This window comes from Sander vitreus, chromosome 22, assembly GCF_031162955.1.
Source record: "Sander vitreus isolate 19-12246 chromosome 22, sanVit1, whole genome shotgun sequence".
In the NCBI taxonomy this organism is placed as follows: domain Eukaryota; kingdom Metazoa; phylum Chordata; class Actinopteri; order Perciformes; family Percidae; genus Sander; species Sander vitreus.
In genome coordinates this window covers 23,956,382-23,974,122 of record NC_135876.1, presented here as the reverse complement: position 1 = coordinate 23,974,122, position 17,741 = coordinate 23,956,382, and the positions used below count along the sequence as shown (strand labels likewise).

General features: G+C 40.8%; 1 protein-coding gene across 3 annotated transcripts in view; it reads left to right on the top strand.

Moving 5' to 3' along the window:
• The first annotated feature begins 747 nt into the window (after positions 1–747).
• The window catches only part of LOC144537465 (MICOS complex subunit MIC26-like), a 17,221-nt gene continuing 227 nt past the window's right edge, over positions 748–17,741 (top strand). Inside the window, exons 1-9 of one of the 3 annotated variants that reach the window (XM_078281235.1) lie at positions 748–833; positions 1,232–1,342; positions 4,348–4,470; positions 6,589–6,621; positions 8,928–8,982; positions 9,719–9,814; positions 11,168–11,259; positions 14,426–14,515; positions 14,888–17,741. The exon at positions 14,888–17,741 is cut by the window's right edge and continues 227 nt beyond it. In XM_078281235.1, the coding sequence (XP_078137361.1) occupies positions 816–833; positions 1,232–1,342; positions 4,348–4,470; positions 6,589–6,621; positions 8,928–8,982; positions 9,719–9,814; positions 11,168–11,259; positions 14,426–14,515; positions 14,888–14,926 (657 nt within the window). In that variant the 5' untranslated portion in view covers positions 748–815 and the 3' untranslated portion in view covers positions 14,927–17,741. Of the gene's footprint in view, positions 834–1,231; positions 1,343–4,347; positions 4,471–6,588; positions 6,622–8,927; positions 8,983–9,718; positions 9,821–11,167; positions 11,260–14,425; positions 14,516–14,887 lie in introns of all 3 variants that reach the window. The other 2 variants (XM_078281234.1, XM_078281233.1) reach the window with 2 other exon arrangements.

The following is a 17,741-nucleotide window of genomic DNA, read 5'->3' as shown; positions in this document are numbered from 1 at the left end:
GGTTGGGAAACAGGCCTCTTTAACTTCCTTAAGTCCCTTTAACGTCTCTTCTGTGTCACTGTACTCTGCAGCTGATATCATGAACATCACATCTGCCACTCTGCAGTCATGATGTTCCTCCTCCTCATCCTCCTCCTCCTCTTCCTCCTCTCATGTTGCTGTTAAAAGAAGAAACGTGTAACCGTTAAAGTACTACTGTCCTGATTTATGGCACATCCACTCATAGCGCAGCATCCTTTAGTCCACCAGTCTTCAGTCTGCCAGTAGGAAAACAGAATAGAGGATTAAAAAAAAAAAACATACCTTGCTGCAACGACTGTACTCGAAAAAGAAAGTAAAATCAGATTAGCATATCTTATAATCTGAGTAGAAACTCTTTGGAAACGATTTGTAACTTCTTTCCAGAAATAAATGTTCATATTGGTCAACTTTCAGCTGGCTACCTGAGTGATTTTAGATCTGTGTGTGTTTGTTTCTGACTCAAGTCTATGTCTACTATTAGTCACAGGACTTTATTTTTTTGTATTATTGTCCCTGCACAGATAAAATAAATGCAGAAGGAACTCGTGTGTGTATTCAAGTAAAAAAATCCATCTAATGATGTTGATTTGTCAAATATTTCAAATTTTATTAGACTATTAAGTGTCTGAAATATATATATTTGATTATTTATTCAATTTATAAGTGTTTATATATAGAGCATTTGGACTTCTTCAGAGACTGTTTGACTGACAACGCAAGTAAAATGCGCATGCGCCCTTTGGTGTGTCTCTCCGTCGGCTTGCCGTAGAAAAGCGAAAGTCTCCGGAAAGAGCATGTCATATGTGAAACTGGTAACTATTTTTTACGATTGTCACGTTTTATCACCTTAAACATCGTGTACATATTAAGTGGCGGCTGTCATGTAATGAAGCGTATGTTGTTAGTGTTGCACGCTAAACTTATACAACAAAAATATAGTCAAAACGTTGCTAGATTAGTCAGCTGCCAATGTTAGCAGGTTAGCTGCTGTTGCTAACGGGTCAGTTAGCTAAACACGCACGAATGCTCCTTCTCGTCTTCTTTTAATCAAGCGTCCGTGTTAAAATGTGTTATTTCACTCCTATATGTCCCAATAGTGACTGAATTGTTATGTAAAGTGTTTTAACTGACAGAGCAGCGTCGTTTAGCGCTGTATTAGTTAGTTTTAATCGTCGCTACCATTGTGTGTGTTCTGTCGGTGTACCGCCAGGTGTCGCTGTGTGTCGCAGCTCCGGGTCTGACGGGCCTGCTGAGCGGCGCGGTGCTGGCTGCCACTGAGGGGAAGAAGAAGAGCTCACAGCCTGCTCTGAGCATCGATGAGGTGGGTTAGTCAATAACTGACACACGGGGGAGATGCGATACGGTCAGGTCATGTCAAACCTTGTCATCAGCAGTGGTGCAAGAAGTATTAACATGCTTTACTGCAGTAAGAGTACTAGATAGAGATAGATATACTTTATTGATCCCCAAGGGGAAATTCAAGGTCCCAGTAGCTTAAAGAATCACACACAACATACACATACATCATAAACAGTTTGATCAAATAACAGATCCACATGAATAATATGGACAATAAAAGAAAAGAGACTAAATAAAAAAATCCACATGAATGTACTGAGGGATGTATAAGCATGAGAGGCCAGCAGTGCCAGGACAGGGACTGACCCTGGGATTCAGTCTGCATGGTGAGGTGCTCTATGAGAGGGTGTGTCATGGTGGTGGTAGTGCAAATAAGCCCAATAGTGCAAGGATAAAGTCTAGAGACCAGCATTAAATATGGACAATGTAAGAGAACAACGTAGACATAGTAATATAAAAACTGGGATAAAGTTTTTAAAAAGACAGCATTAAATATGGGCATTATAAGTGACTAAAGTAGACAGTAGGATAGACACAAATCAACAGTCAATATTAGAGGTTTGAAGTAATAGGGTTACAGCCATTGTTCAAGTTACTAATTATTATTACTAATACCACGCTGTTTAATGTGTACAATCTGCAGCAACGCATCATATTCTACAAGATCATCATATGTTAATGGGAAATTGCAGTGCTACAAGTCACATGAATCAGGAAACAGTCATTACACAACACAGAAATGGGAGGTATTGTAATAGTATATAGATCAGTATAACAACAAATTTACCGTTTTGCAAACAGACAGATTCCTCCATAGATAAAACAAATATAGGTGTAGTACTGATTCTTTTTACTCCTGTGTTCTAAGTTCATCTTTGCTCAACTTTGACCTTTACACCACAAATATGTTAGGAATATTAACTAGTACTGTAGAGAACAGTCATCTTAAAAGAATGGCTGTTCCTGGCAAAATAACACATACACATAGTGATATACACACACACACACACACACACAGAGCACTGACACTTGAGGGTGAGGAGACAGTCAGACTGGGTTGAACCAGTTTGAATTTCTAAGTAAACTGACACCATCCTCGTAAAACGAGTGAACAATACCCCGGGGGGAGGGAGAGCGGGACATCTTTTTTCAGGGTGTTGTCCTCTACCATTGGATGGATCGAGTGGGACCAGCCTGTGCACCAACGAGGAGGCGCCAAAGTCTAAATCCACGGCTGCCTCCTGCCTTAGTATTAACCAATCACAATAGCCTGCACATTTTACATATATTGAACTGTGATTTATTCATTTATTTATTTTTGGGGCATTTTTAGGCCTTTATTGACAGGACAGCTGAAGAAATGAAAGGGGAGAGAGAGGGGGAATGACATGCAGCAAAGGGCCGCATGTCCGAGTAGAACCCACGGCCGCTGCGTTGAGGAGTAAACCTCTACATATGGGCGCCTGCTCTACCAACTGGGCTATCCGGGCGCCCTTGAACTGTGATTTTTGAACTGCAGTCTTTTTGGGGCGAGAAGAGACAGAGAAACAGCAAACCGCTGACTGTGGCTTCTCAAACCGGAAAGATCCTAGTATACAAGTTTCTATTATTATTCCAGCTTTAATAAACCACCTTAAATGAGAGAAGTCGTTTGTCTTCTGGCCTAACTGACCAACTGGACCGCGTCAGTTAGAAGCAGTTTTGTCGATGCATCTTGTGATTCAAAATGGATCCTCGGTGGGAGGGACCAAGACGCGAGGAAGGGAGGCAAGTGGAGGAGTCGGGGATGCAGTTTAAGGGTTATGAGATGCAACCCTGGTAGGGATGGGCGATATGGCCTAAAATCCATATTGCGATATACATTGCAGCCTCTTGCGATAACTATATATATCACGAGTATATAAATTATAATAGAACCATGTCAGACCAGGTTACATAGACCCTAAGGAAAGCCAAACTGCTAAATGTATTGTTTGTTTTTTTTAAAGAGAAAGAAACGTAGTATGTAGTTTTGAGAACATTTATTGTGCAGAACTGTAATTATACAACATAATGGTGCAGATAAATAAAATTCAAGTACACTAGTTGCAGAAACTTTGACAAAGAAAAAGCTTAAAGTATTAGTTTAAGTCCTTGGTTCCTAAATGCCCCCCACGATGCAGAGAACAGGAAAAACTGGTGTCTGTTTAGTTAAGGAACAGACACTGTACTGAAAATACTTTCACTATTAGGCAAAGATACACAGATACTTTAAATAAAATCAAAGTTTCTTACCTGCAGCCTAATGTAATGTAATTTGAGCACACGTGTACACACTTTTATGAGCACGAGCACACACACAAACACTAGCACACACACATACACACACACGGCCATATGTTCAGCGGGGAAGTACGACGTCTGCAAACACCGGCTACCGAGATTCCAATCGTCCGTTATATAGTGAGTTGTCAGGCTGATGAAAGGCTCCGTGGTACGCCTCGACCACAGGTCCGTTGTAGCGGCTGAAATCCAAACCAAGTCCAAATAATGGATGTTGCACCGGTCTTTTTCACCAGCTCCTTGTTTCGCTTTCAGCCATGTTTACTCAAGATGACGATGACGCGTTGCAGCTCGTGGCTCTAAACTTCGCGGGTAGATTGCGTCATCAGCATGCATTATCGCGATAGTGCAATATAATTGAAATCTCCATCGCAGGCCAATTTTGTATCGTTTCTATTGCATATCGTCTCTATCGCCCATCCCTAAACCCTGGTTTTGTAAAATCTTAAATCAATACCAGACTACAACATGTTTAGTCTGTGATCAATCGATGAATACCTGCTTAGTCAGTCAGACCTGTGATTGAAAAAAGGCTGCGTTTCTTTTTCAGCTTTGACTCTTGACTGTGGGTTCACTTTCAGCTGATTATCGGCCCCTCTGATTCTACCTTAACACTGATTCTCACCTTGCTGTTGACTGTTTCAGCTGCCGTCGTTATACACCAGGCCTGAAGCGGAGCCTCGGTACATGGAGCCAGAGGTCGGGCCGCTGGAGCAGAGCGTGGCATCGCTCAGAAAAATGGCAGAACCGTACACGAACCAGTGCCAGGTTTGTTCATATCACACACTCCCTGGCACAATAACTTAATAACACTTAATGCAATCATAACAGTTGGGTTTGTGCTCTGTTGGAACATGTTTCCCAGAATTCCTACTACCCGCATGTTGGACTTAAGGGTGGAGATGCTCAGTTTCTGTCTGTGTATCGCTGCAAAACTCCACCAACCAAACTCTCTCTACTTACCGTAACTTGAGCCACACGTAAACACAATAATTCCCAAGTGTAACCAAACCGTTAACCAGTTATATAAGTCGTGAGTTGCTCAAACCGAAGAGAACAAAAAACATTACGAAGGAGTCAAATTTAGAATTAGAAAGTGAATAATTAAATAGTTTGGTTACACTTTACTTGAAGGTATCTACATAAGAGCGACATGACACTGTCATGAACGTGTCATAAACATTATAAACAAGTCATAAACGTTGATCTATGTGACGTCACGCTTCTTTCAGTAAGTGTCATTCGGTTTTTGTCAGGACAGGTTAGGGTTCATGTGTCATGTGTTATCACTCTTATAGATACCTTCAAGTAAAGTGTTACCAATTGTTTTGTATTTAACTAAAGTACAAAAATAGAAAAGGGGGTAGGACATCCTACTCCTTTTATGAACATGGAAATCCTTATCTGAATATGAAGATATGGTTGCTGAGGATTTAGTTTTTGTTGGTTTTCTTGCCTGTGCTGAAATGTTCTTATTTATCTTTTTATTTTTATATTTTTGAACACGTTCATAATTCTCTCGGATCTTCCGCAGTTACTCAACTCTTCAGTTTTCATTCCTAACGTGCGATGTCGATGTTTTTAGTCAGCTGTTATGACTCTCTGCCATCTCGGCAGAAAATGCATCACGAGTTGAGAAGCAAAGCAGCTGATCGTTTGTTCATCACGTTTATTTCCAGAATAATGACAAAAGAAAAGTGGATGTGAAGCACTTCTATTATTGGGATACTGACTTCACAGACTGATCGTTTTTGAACATTTTCGTGTTATCAAGACGCATACTCGCTTTTTGGCCTCCATTGACTTACATTACCTTGCGATTGCGTGTGAATTTATGCCGTAGCGAGTAGTATGAAAGGGGGAAATTCTGTGTAGAGAGGTTGGTCGGGGGGGAGGATGGGTCAAACACAGGACTTTCACCCAGGAGAGCGGGGATCGCGTCCCGCGTGTCACGTTTCCTAAACCCAACCGTCCCATTGTTCTTTTCCTAAACCCAACCCGTCCGCTGTATACAGCGTAGACATACACGCGGATAGCTTAAAATGCGTACAGATAACACGCCACTTGGCTTTAGAAAGTGGGCGTGTATGTTTACGCAAAGTCATGATGTCACGTTGAGAGTGTTAGAACATCGATTTTCGGATGAACTACAGACCTCCTGTTCTACCTCTTTTCTAAGGACAATATCAGTGGAATACTTCACAATATCCTAATGGCTTGCTGAAAACACATTTCTGCAGTTGTGTTTAAGTCAGTGAAGAACTTCAGCAAGTTCCAGAAATCCCCATTGCTTTAAACTCTGTCCCCGGTCGAAGGTCATGGAACGGCAGTTCTTTTATGCAACAACGCAAATACAAGCGCCATAACTGATGTCCTGACCTTTGCAGAAATCAAAGGCTGTGTCACAGTTTGGTATGCTTGTGACTTGGTATAGTGTTGTCTGTTGATCTGAAGCAGCGTCCGGTAGAAACCAAACATTTAACATGATTTACTTTCTTAAGATACCCTGAGTAACTCGTGGTTTATTTGGGCCATGTGCTGACATCAGTGGAGTCATACACAGCAACGGGCAGAACATACTGTCCGAGTCCAAATGAGATTAAGCCTCTTGTTTTCAAAGTCTCTTACATCAGAAATTAGGGTTTCTTTCAACCAAATTGCCCAAAAAGTAACACAGATGATTCAATGAAACACTCTTCACAGGTCAAATTAAGGCTCAGTTCCCTACTATCATTGACTTGTGGGCGTTTGTCTGTTAACACAGCATCATCAAAATAAAAAGAAGTGAAGATTTACTTTTTTCATTAACAAATACAGTTTTATTTTTTCAGTCATGTGATGATAAACAAATGGGGAAAATTGACTTTAACTTTATCTTTTTCTCAGCAAACGGGCCAAGCTGTAATGGAGAAAGTAGAGGTTAGTGACGTGTAAATATACTGTTATTATTTTTACTTTTATTTTATGACAAGCTGTGGTTGCTGTTTGGGCTGTTATGAAAAAAAAAAAAAAAAAAAAGGTTTACTTAACACTGTTACAACAACCTTTTTGAGTGACTTGTTGGGTTTTTTGATCACTACAACTGACCGTCTTCACTCTGTCCAAACCATCTGTGACAAAGCTGTCGGCTTTTTGCTTAACTGTTTATTTTAACACACGTGAAATAGAAGTGATACGGTGGCGCTCATAAGTTTATGAACCCATGCTAAAGTTGACTAAAAAGAGGAATAAATTGATCTTAATGCCTTAATTTAAAAAAAAAAAAGAGGAAAAATACAACCTTTAAGAACACCAGTTTTCTTTGTGAATGAATAATGTATCGTAAATAAATAAATGTTCTTCCTTAAAATACAGGGGGCATAAGTCAGTACACCCCTATGTTAGATTCCCATAGAGGCAGGCAGACTTTTATTTTGAAAGGCCAGTTATTTCATGGATCCAGGATACTATGCATCCTGATAAAGGTCCCTTGGTCCCCCCATCATCACATCCCCTTCACCATACCCCCACATCATCACATCCCCTTCACCATACCCCCACATCATCACATACCCTTCACCATACCCCCACATCATCACATACCCTTCACCATACCCCCACATCATCACATACCCTTCACCATACCCCCCCATCATCACATACCCTTCACCATACCTAGAGATTGGCACATGGGATACTTTCCATAAAATCATCTCTCAATGCAAATCAAACCAGCTATTAGGCTAACTGAAATACAACCATGCCAATCTCTAGGTATGGTGAAGGGTATGTGATGATGGGGGGGGGGTATGGTGAAGGGTATGTGATGATGTGGGGGGTATGGTGAAGGGTATGTGATGATGGGGGGGGGGTATGGTGAAGTGGGTGATGTGATGATGTGGGGGGTATGGTGAAGGGGTATGTGATGATGTGGGGGTATGATGAAGGGTATGTGATGATGTGGGGGTATGGTGAAGGGGATGTGATGATGTGGGGGTATGGTGAAGGGTATGTGATGATGTGGGGGTATGGTGAAGGGGATGAGATGATGTGGGGGTATGGTGAAGGGTATGTGATGATGTGGGGACCAAGGGAACGTTATCAGGATGCATAGTATCCTCGATCCATGAAATAACTGGCCTTTCAAAATAAAAGTCTGCCTGCCTCTATGGGAATCTAACATAGGGGTGTACTTACTTATGCCCCCTGTATTTTAAGGAAGAACATTTATTTATTTACGATACATTATTCATTCACAAAGACAATTGATGTCCTTAAATGTTGGATTTTTCCTCATTTTTTTAATTAAGGCATTAAGATCAATTTCCAAAAGATGATTTTTTTTTATTCCTCTTTTTAGTCAACTTTAGCATGGGTTCATAAACTTATGAGCTCCACTGTACTTATTGCGAGTGTAAAAAACACACCACCCTCCTTATTGATAGTAGTAGTGTGTGTTTTACTTTCAAGAATCGTCTTAATTTTATCAAGGTTTTAAAGGTTCAATCAATAATTTGTTTGACAATATCGATAACGGATGTAGTCACATATGTGATTGAAGAGTTTTACATATATGTGCTTTATTACGATGCATAGTTATAGCTCAGTTTTTCTGCTGTTTACAAAGTCTTCACAGCCTCAAACAGCTGTAGCGACCTGGATTTTGTTCCCTGATGTCAGGTTATGTAAAAGACATGTCAGTCAGTTTTGAAAGTATTTGTATTTATTATAAGGATCCCCATTAGCTGACACCTAAGACGACCAGCTAGTCTTCCTGGGGTCCAAAGCAACATTTAATCAGACAATATTAAAACATTTCATGACATATACAGAAAAGAAAATAAATACAACAATATCTGCATACAGAACTAAATAACAAAAAAAGACTTCATTTTCATGACCTTTTTGCTTACATTTAGGTTCCCGATTGTGTCTTTGCTTTCTCTTTTTATTCCTCTGCTCCGCATCTGATATGTCAAGTGCGTAAAATAGTTGAGATTGAGTATTATTCAGTCTCCTTTGCACACTCTTAGTTTGACTTTTCAGTCCAACTATTATAACCTTGCTGCTATTACGGCTAACATTATGATATAAAAGTGTTATATAAAGACAGAAAATAAGTTGTTTTATTGTGCATTTTCAGTAAGTCAGCACGTAAAGGCTGTTATCAGATGAAAGTAACCTGCTCTTCTGTCTCTCTCACTCTCTCTCTCTCCGTGTGTCTGCTGTTAATCTTTGGACTCCAGCAATTATACCAGACTGTGGAGCCCACACTCAACACCTCCATAACAACAGTCACAGGTGAAAAAAACAAAAAATGTTCTCGGTCAGTGTAGTCAACGAAATATGTGCCGTGAGCATATTCAATTAGTTTGAATAGTTGGTTGACAGACTGGACAGGACACATTCATATACTGCTTAAAAATATTACCTGGCTGACGATGGGAGCAGCAGGACGCAAAAAACAAAAATGACTGTTGCACTAGTCTGGACATCTTGCCGTGCCAATGTTGCAATAAAGGTTTCCTAAATGCCATGTAAAAATCTCTAGGTATGATGAAGGGTATGTGATGATGTGGGGGTATGGTGAAGGGTATGTGATGATGTGGGGGTATGGTGAAGGGTATGTGATGATGTGGGGGTATGGTGAAGGGTATGTGATGATGTGGGGGCCAAGGGAACTTTATCAGGATCATAGTATCTTGGATCCATTAAATAACTGGCCTTTCAAAATAAAAGTCTGCCTGCCTCTATGGGAATTTAACATAGAGATGTACTTACTTGTGCCCCCTGTATTTTAAGGAAGAACATTTATTTATTTACGATACATCATTCACAAAGAAAATTGGTGTCCTTAAAGGTTGGATTTTTCCTAATTTTTTTAATTAAGGCATTAAGATCAATTTCCTAAAGATGATTTTTTTTATTCCTCTTTTTAGTCAACTATAGCATGGGCGTCCTAATTTGTTCACATGACTGTATTTGACAACCCATCAGCCATCTTCTCTGTGTGTTTAACCCTTATTTTATTTTACAGATGTGTACCAATTCCTCAGTGACCCACCTCCTGACCTCTACCCCAGTGTTGCGGCGGTGGGCTTCTCTGGCTTCCTGGGACTTTATTTGGCCAAAGGTAAAGGTAACCGTGCATGTTTGCAATCGCACACAAACACACACTGACCTGCATTACCTCTGACCTAATCGGGTCAGACGGGCTGATAACGAGTGAGCGGGAGACGATACGGTGGAATGTGACACGCCTGTTTTCTACGAGAAGTTCCTTTTTAATCCCAGACAATTCACTCTTCACTCTGCTGATGCTAAAACCAGCATGTCAATAATGCTCGCTTTCAAACGTGACGTTATGAAAAGCCTCTCTGAGGGCGAGCTGGACAGAATGTAATTAAACAGGTTGTTACTATATTCCAAGTGCAATATCCTTCTGTACTTCGTGGCGTGTTTATCGTGCAGGTTGACATTGCAATGACAGTAATAAAACAATATATCGTGCAGCACTATCATGGAGATGATGAAGGTACTTTTAAAACCTAATTGCAGCAATTTGCATCATAATTTGCACTCCTCGGAGTCATGACTCGGTCAAATCTTAACACACGGACGTGAAACATATCGATATCATTCAGTGTGACTCAACACTTCTCGAGGATTTATTATTTTCGAGAATAAACGTCCATAAATCACAAATAAAAGACACTTTCCAGAACTTGCCTGAGAGTCATCCTGTTTGTCTCAGTTTTGTCACAGTGTCAGACTTTGTAAAACCCCGTTTTAAAGTAACTTAAGGGCCTTCTCTGATAACGGTCTGTTTGTATTTGGTTGATTTTTTTTTTCCCCATTTAAAAGTTAAGTGAAAGAGTGCAGCACACACAGGGCGTCACACAGCCAAGGAGCTGTTGTCTGTCTGTCTTCAGAGTAATTATTAAATCAGTAAAATGTGGGTCAAGTCAAGGTAACGAGGCAAAGGTCATAACCGTTGATACAGCAGCGCTTTCCCTCTGATGCCTGGTTTAAAACCTGGTAATTACTTTTAGAGCCCTGCACGGTCAAGTTCCTTCATACATCTCTGATTTGATACAGCTACATACCCCCACCCGTAGTCTGAGATCATTAGGTCAGATGCTATTAGTGGTTCCCCGCACTCATTTTAAAACTAGAGGGATCGGTCATCCCAAGCAGTGGCTCCTAGAGGCTGTGGGATGACTTGCCTCTCCCGCTACGTTGTGTGGATTCTGTCGAATCTTTTAAAAAGCAGCTGAAGACTCTGCTGTTCAAGCAGGCTTTTACTTAGTCGAGGGGCTTTTATGGCTGTTTGTTATGTTTTCTATTTGTATTTCAATTTGCTTGTATTGTGACTTATTGTGTTGTATTGCATTTTATTGTGAAGCACTTTGTGATTTTTATCTGTGAAAGGTGCTATACAAATAAACTTCACTTACTTACTTACTCACTCCTCTTTCTCTTCCAGGCTCCAGGGTGAAGCAGCTGGTGTTTCCAGTTGGACTCATGGCTCTGAGTGCCTCCATGTTTTACCCGCAGCAGGCTGCGTCTTTACTGAAGGTGTGTTTATTATTGCAACCTCCCTGTTTTTTTTCTTTACAGATTATTTTTTGGGGCATTTTTAGGCATTTATATTCACAGGACAGCTGAAGACATGAAAGGGGAGAGAGAGAGAGAGGGGGGGAATGACATGCAGCAAAGGGCCGCGGGTCAGAGTTGAACCCGCGGCCGCTGCCTCAAGGAGTAAACCTCTACATACGTGCGCCCGCTCTACCAACTGAGCTAATCCGGCCGCGCAACCTCCCTGTTTTGTGAATTAATATTCATCAGAGTTACATCCGTGTAAAGCTCCACGTCAAACTGTTCCATGCAACATGGTCGTTCACAACTGAATATAATCAGAGTTGTTCCCTGACGTTCAGACGTCTAACTAAAGGCTCCTTAGTTGAAACAATTGTTATTTCTAGATAAGATAATACGCTTTTGTTTACACTTACTTATGCAACTCTGTTATGCTTTTTCAAAGATACACGTTAATTAATGAAATATTACATACACACTCATAAAGATTTCCATCCCTTCTAGACTTCTGGTTGCATTTACTCAGTAGCTGTCTGAATCCAAGGATCAATGGAGAACAACTAAACAAAAGTGGATTGGTAACTCAGCTGAGATGAGTTAAAAGTGTGTGACTGACTCTCAGTTGTACACCACCACAATCAGCTGACGTCTTAAATAACAAATGTTGCTTGAAGTTCAAATTATGTTTCAGATGTTTTGTGTTGAAACAAATCCAGACAGTCTTGTGTATTTATCAGAAGTCGAGAAAGAGCCTTGTGCTAGAAATGTTACACAGCGTTAAGATCCTTCTTACGGGAACAAATTGGCGTGTAGATCTCTTTGTTTCAATGTTATTTCTAATCCAGCACCCATCCTGTTGGGCAAGGGGATCTTTTTTTTTTTTTAATCGTGTCAGATGTGTAACAGTAAAGTTGCACAGACTTCCTGCAACTTGCACATCACCAATGCAACTCGATTGAGTGTAAAGTTTCACAAGTTTTTAAGGCCTTTACATGACATTTTGTACAACTGTTTGTCCATAAGACTTTGTTATATTTGTCCATGTTAGACAGTATGTACACCCCAGGAACTAAACTCCACTCTGCTCCAACATATAAACTGGATTTTCCTAACGAGTCAGCAAAAACTTCCACATGATAGAGACAAAAAGATGACACCTAAATCTGTTTTCACATCTTTATTTAATCTTTCTCCCAGTACTGAAATAAACTCAGGAAACAGCTGTGAAAGCAGGAGCAGCGACATACATCTACTTTATTTTCTTTTAAGGTACAAATTATTCCCTGTTGGTAGGCATTTGTTGGGCACCGGTGAGCCAAAAAAAAAAAGCTATTTTAACAGAAAACCACAGAGGAAATTCACACCCTTGCCCCATGAACTAACTGTAGCTTTATCAGCTCAGATGGACATCACGTAGATGCGAACTTTCCAGGCAGGTCTCTATGCTGTATCAGCGTTTGTGTGTGTTTGATCTGTGCCTCATTTCCTGTTAGGAAAGGGTTGTGCTTTCCTGCAGGAAGTTCTGGCTGTGAATTGTGTCTGGGCCATTTTATTTACTGTATTTCCACCCAGAGAGCCGACAGACAGGAACACACAAATACATAGAGAGACGCGCCCTGACGCGATCACACTTCAGCTCAGCACACATGCAGCAGTGAGACAGATGAGCAGACCAGAGTACAGATATGAAAACACATGAGCTGACAAGATAGAGACGTTGAGCCTCTTGTTTACAAGTCAAAAGACTTTTTGTTTGAGGAGCGTGTAATAAAACCAATTTATGGGTCTAAAATATCTAAGAAATAAACTGGAAAGCTGCAAACTCATGTACTATTTTTATTTGTAATTGTTGTTGTATCGTGTGCCAAAATGTAGATCTGGCAAAACATTTTGACCTATAGATTTAAAAGATAGCATTAGTTATGAGCCAAAGCCTTACAAGTATAGTTGGTAGTTCCTCTCAGTTCTTCATTTCAAAATAACTTATTTTTTGTGGTTTTCAGGGGCGTCGGCCTGGGGGGGTCGGGGGGGGGACTGAGTAACCAGAGCCCTCATGTGAGGAGGGCCCAAAAAGATGCTAGAATGAATAGCTGTGGATGCGGGGAGGGGCCCAGAATGCTACTCCCCTGGTGGTTTTAAAGATGCTATGTTTATAATCCATCAGTATATCATAGTTGAGATCCACGACGTTCCACTTCTGGGATTGCTCCGGTGCCGCCGAAAAGTCTGCCGGATGTCCCTCATTTTGGCCAGATGTCCGTCTCCTTCCTCTTTCTTTGCGTTGGCGTTCCAAACAGCTAGCTAGACTATCTGTCCAATCTGAGTTTTCTGTTGCACGACTAAAACAACCTTTGAATGTACACGTTCCACCAAAACAAGTTCCTTCCTGAGACTATTTTGCAGAGACACCCTGGCTCCGTCTGGTGCTTAGCACCGCCCAATGACGATTGTGATTGGTTTAAAGAAATGCCAATGAACCAGAGCACGTTTTTCTCCCATCCCAGAATGCTGTGTGGACTAGACAGACCCTCCTCCGCAGTGCTGTGGAGGAAGGTCTGGCAATGCGAGACTACAGTTAAGATAACCTGGATAGATGCACCGGAAAAAACTGTTAATGGTCCAATTCGGTCGTCACAATAGCCACAAACGCACAACTCATAAAAAAATGTCTCAAATGCGCAAATTTATAATACCCAAATCCAAAAGATGTATGTTGCCTTGTTCTCTGCCCAAATATTAAGTTGTATCTGTGTTTGCTCCTTAAGAATGGCGCTCCACCTGTGTGACTGTGCCGGTCATCATCAGACAAACAAATTCCACCTCCTCGTCTTTCCAGACAAGCGTTTGTTGTTCGTTTCGACATGTTTTGGTTTCGTGCTACTAAGGAGAGAAGTAGAAGGAAGGTTCTACGTCGGCGCGCGGCCTTGGTGGTGTCGTGTGGCAGTGCCACCTAGCCGCCTGGCGTGCATACTACATCGAATTTCACACACTTTTGCGTCACCATATGCACGCAGAAAAGTGAGAACGCAACGCCACTTTTGCGTTTTCTCTTCAGATCGTTTCCGTCTAAATATAGCCTCAGTTACAATATTTCAGCCCTCTCTCTGATTGGGTGCTTTAATGCTGTTTCTCGTGTTTCCACCAGGTGAGTCGGGACTCAGCGTACACCTTGGCTCAGCGGGGCCGTGTCACCGTGGAGACTCTTTGGAAAGAGCCTCCGTTTGGCAAAAAGAAGGTGAGTCTCAGTATTATCTCCAAATATTATCATTAGGGCTGTCCTCGAGTAATGAAATTCTCAGTCGACTAACACTCTATCGTATGATTTTGTCGACTTATCAGTTTAATCTACAGATTTGTAAAGAAAGAATCGGGCAAAAGCACCACTTTAGATCTTGTGTTTACCAGAAATGTGCTCATAAGTTTCTTGGAATTCAGTCATTCAGCATAACAAAGCATAAAAAAATGACTAATCGACTAAATAAATCGTAGTCGACTAAGAACAAAACGACAACAACAATAGAGGGGCCAGCCCAAATTATCATGTATATTGATTTATGTATATTGATGTTAAAAGGTTTATGGTAATCTGTATTATGACTTTTTGGAGAAGAAAGAGCAAACAGAGAGCAATGACAAGACCAGCTGAGACGGCAAGAAGACACACACCTGTCCATCCTGAGAGACTTTCACCTTCCAGTAACACACACTCACACCTGTACGACTCTTATTAGTATTCACTCAGAACCAAACTCCCACAGCCACAAACCAGGACTTACAGTAGTTATTTAAGTTGTATATCTCATAAACTTGGTGTAAGTGTGTTTCTGAAACCCCTCCTGCCTCCTCTTGAGTCATTCCTGAACACCGCGACCTCTTCCAAGAAGCAGAGTGTATTTACAGAGTCTTTTAGTTATTGAGATAACTGCAGTCCTCCTCCCCTTCGTCCTCTGTCATCATTTCTCATGACGTCAGCTCTTCCAGTTTCTGTTGAGTTCCGCGAAACAGGTCACAGGGTCGAGTTTCTGCAGTGTTGGCTCTCTAACATTAAGGATGTCTGCCACCGATCCGTCCTTATTCTTTTATTTGTTCAAGCTGCACGACACAGTTTCACAGACTGTTACAGAGAGACGTGACACTGTTAAAATGTAGTTTTATTTCATTGTATAGCACTTTAAAGGTCCAGTTTGTAACATGTTTAGTTGTTCATTATCTAAATCTGTGTTGCCCGTTCACAAACTTGTCCTTTTTCATGAATATTTACCACCACCATCAATTCCAAGTATTCCTTTTGGCTTGACATTTTACATTTGAGTTTGCATGAACTGGGGTAGACGCTCCATATTCATGCTCCATCTTGAAATACGTTAGCCAGTAAGGGACATACAGGACATACTGCTCCGCCTTTCACGTTTTCTCTGTCACATGATGAACTAACAGCTGCTGCTAATGCTGCTAACGGGTATCATAGCTTCCCGGCCCCGGCAAGTTTGAAGAAGGAAACATGGAGGACCACACGTATTCAAAATCCAAATTTCAGGAACAGGAGTCTTCTTCTTCGCCCAGAAAAAGAAAAAGGAGATTGAAAAGAGCAAGAGACCGTCTTTTTGAAGCGTGAAGGCTACCATAGCTGTAATACGTACTTTGAACTGCGTGGTGCGAGAGAGTTGATTGATATATGATCTCAACGCTAGATGGGAGAAATTCCTACACATTGGACCTTTAAAAAGCAGACATGTTTGCACCAAAGTGCTTCACAAAGAGAGAAATAAATGTATATAAACATAAGACATATATGTATAGATGTTGTGGAAATGAAGGTAGATTTAAATAGAAACAAGTTGAATCGCAAATGAAAGCCCCAGAAATCAGATTAAAAAAGAAAAACAGGTTAAACACAATTAATAAAAAAAAAAACAAGCTCAGAAATACTCTGAGCTGAAACAATAAGTAGTTTAACTGATTAGTAATTCAACAGATATTTATCAGCCACTATTTCGATAAATTAGTCAAGTAATGTGGTTGCTTTCAGCTTCCCAAATGTGAGAATTTGCTCGTTTTTCTTCTCTGATGGTAAACTGAATATCTTTGGGTTTTGGACTGTTTAAAAACATTTAGAAGACGTCACGTCGCACGTTTTCAGTTGCTGCCCTAAAGAGAGCGTGTGACCAATGATATAATTGTTGATAGAAAATATTAATAGAAGGAAGGTTATTTATGTTTTATTCTGTTTTATTTGTCTCTTCTTCTGTTTGTAAGCAGAATATCTCAAAAACCTGTGAACAGGTTTCAAAGAAAGTGAGTGGAGCGCGAGCTATTTTTTATTTTTTTTTCTTTGCATTATTTGCCAAAATGTCGAACTATTCCTTAAAGTGCTCATATTATGCTCATTTTCAGGTTCATAATTGTATTTAGAGGTTATATCAGAATAGGTTTATATGGTTTCATTTTCAAAAAACACCATATTTTTGTTGTACTGCACATTGCTGCAGCTCAAAAGATATATAACAGAATAAAGGAAAGGGAAAAGCCAAAAAGCGTAATATGAGCACTTTAAAGCCTTTCCTCTGTATTATGAAGCCCTTCTTTTTTATTTTTTTATTAGCCACATTAAACAATACCAGGACAGCTGTGACGAGCCAATATCTAGGGACTTAAGGATTTTTCTCATGAGTCTTGTTCTCATGAGCACAAGATACTTTTGGGTGCTCATGAGAAACCAATCTGAATACCTGTCAGAACGGCAGCAGAGGAGGAAGTATTCATCTCCCTGAAAACAACAAAATGTACCTGATGGTGTCATCAACAAACTTAAAGATGATAAAGTAACTGTTAACCGATTTCATGCTATAAAAGGGAAATATTAACTTAAGCCACATGACGTTAACAGTACTTAGCATGATTTTGCTAGCCTTAGATTGGTTTCTCCTGTGCTCACGAAAAAAAGAAAATCCCCCATGTCCCTTTAGGGGCTCCGTAAATTGACTGTAGAAATATCGTTAACGGCCTATGGTTCAGCCCCGACAAAAAGTAGCAACGTGTTTTTAAAAGTGAAACGGGGCTGCATTGAACACCATGTTGTGTGCGTAAGCGCTCTGCCTTTTTATATTGCGTTCCATTTGTACGCCGATTTTCCGAGGTTAAAGTCGGAAACACGCCCCCCTGACCTCGGATTTTCAAGCTCGGAACTCGGGACAACCACCGAGTACCCCGAGCTAAAAATCCAAAAATGGCTTCCCCGTGCGTCAACGGCAATGAAAGCTGTAGTAACACACAGTCCAGTCCGTCTCTTATCTGTGGACCATTGACGATTTTAGACCCTTTTTAGGGGGGCTCAAGCCACACGGTGCACACCGTTTGGAAATTGAACGTGCCCCTGATATCATTGGTTAGGACGTGTTTCATCTTCTCTGTGGTCTGAGTGACACTGTGATCGTGTCAAGTGCAGCTTCCAACAGTTCTAT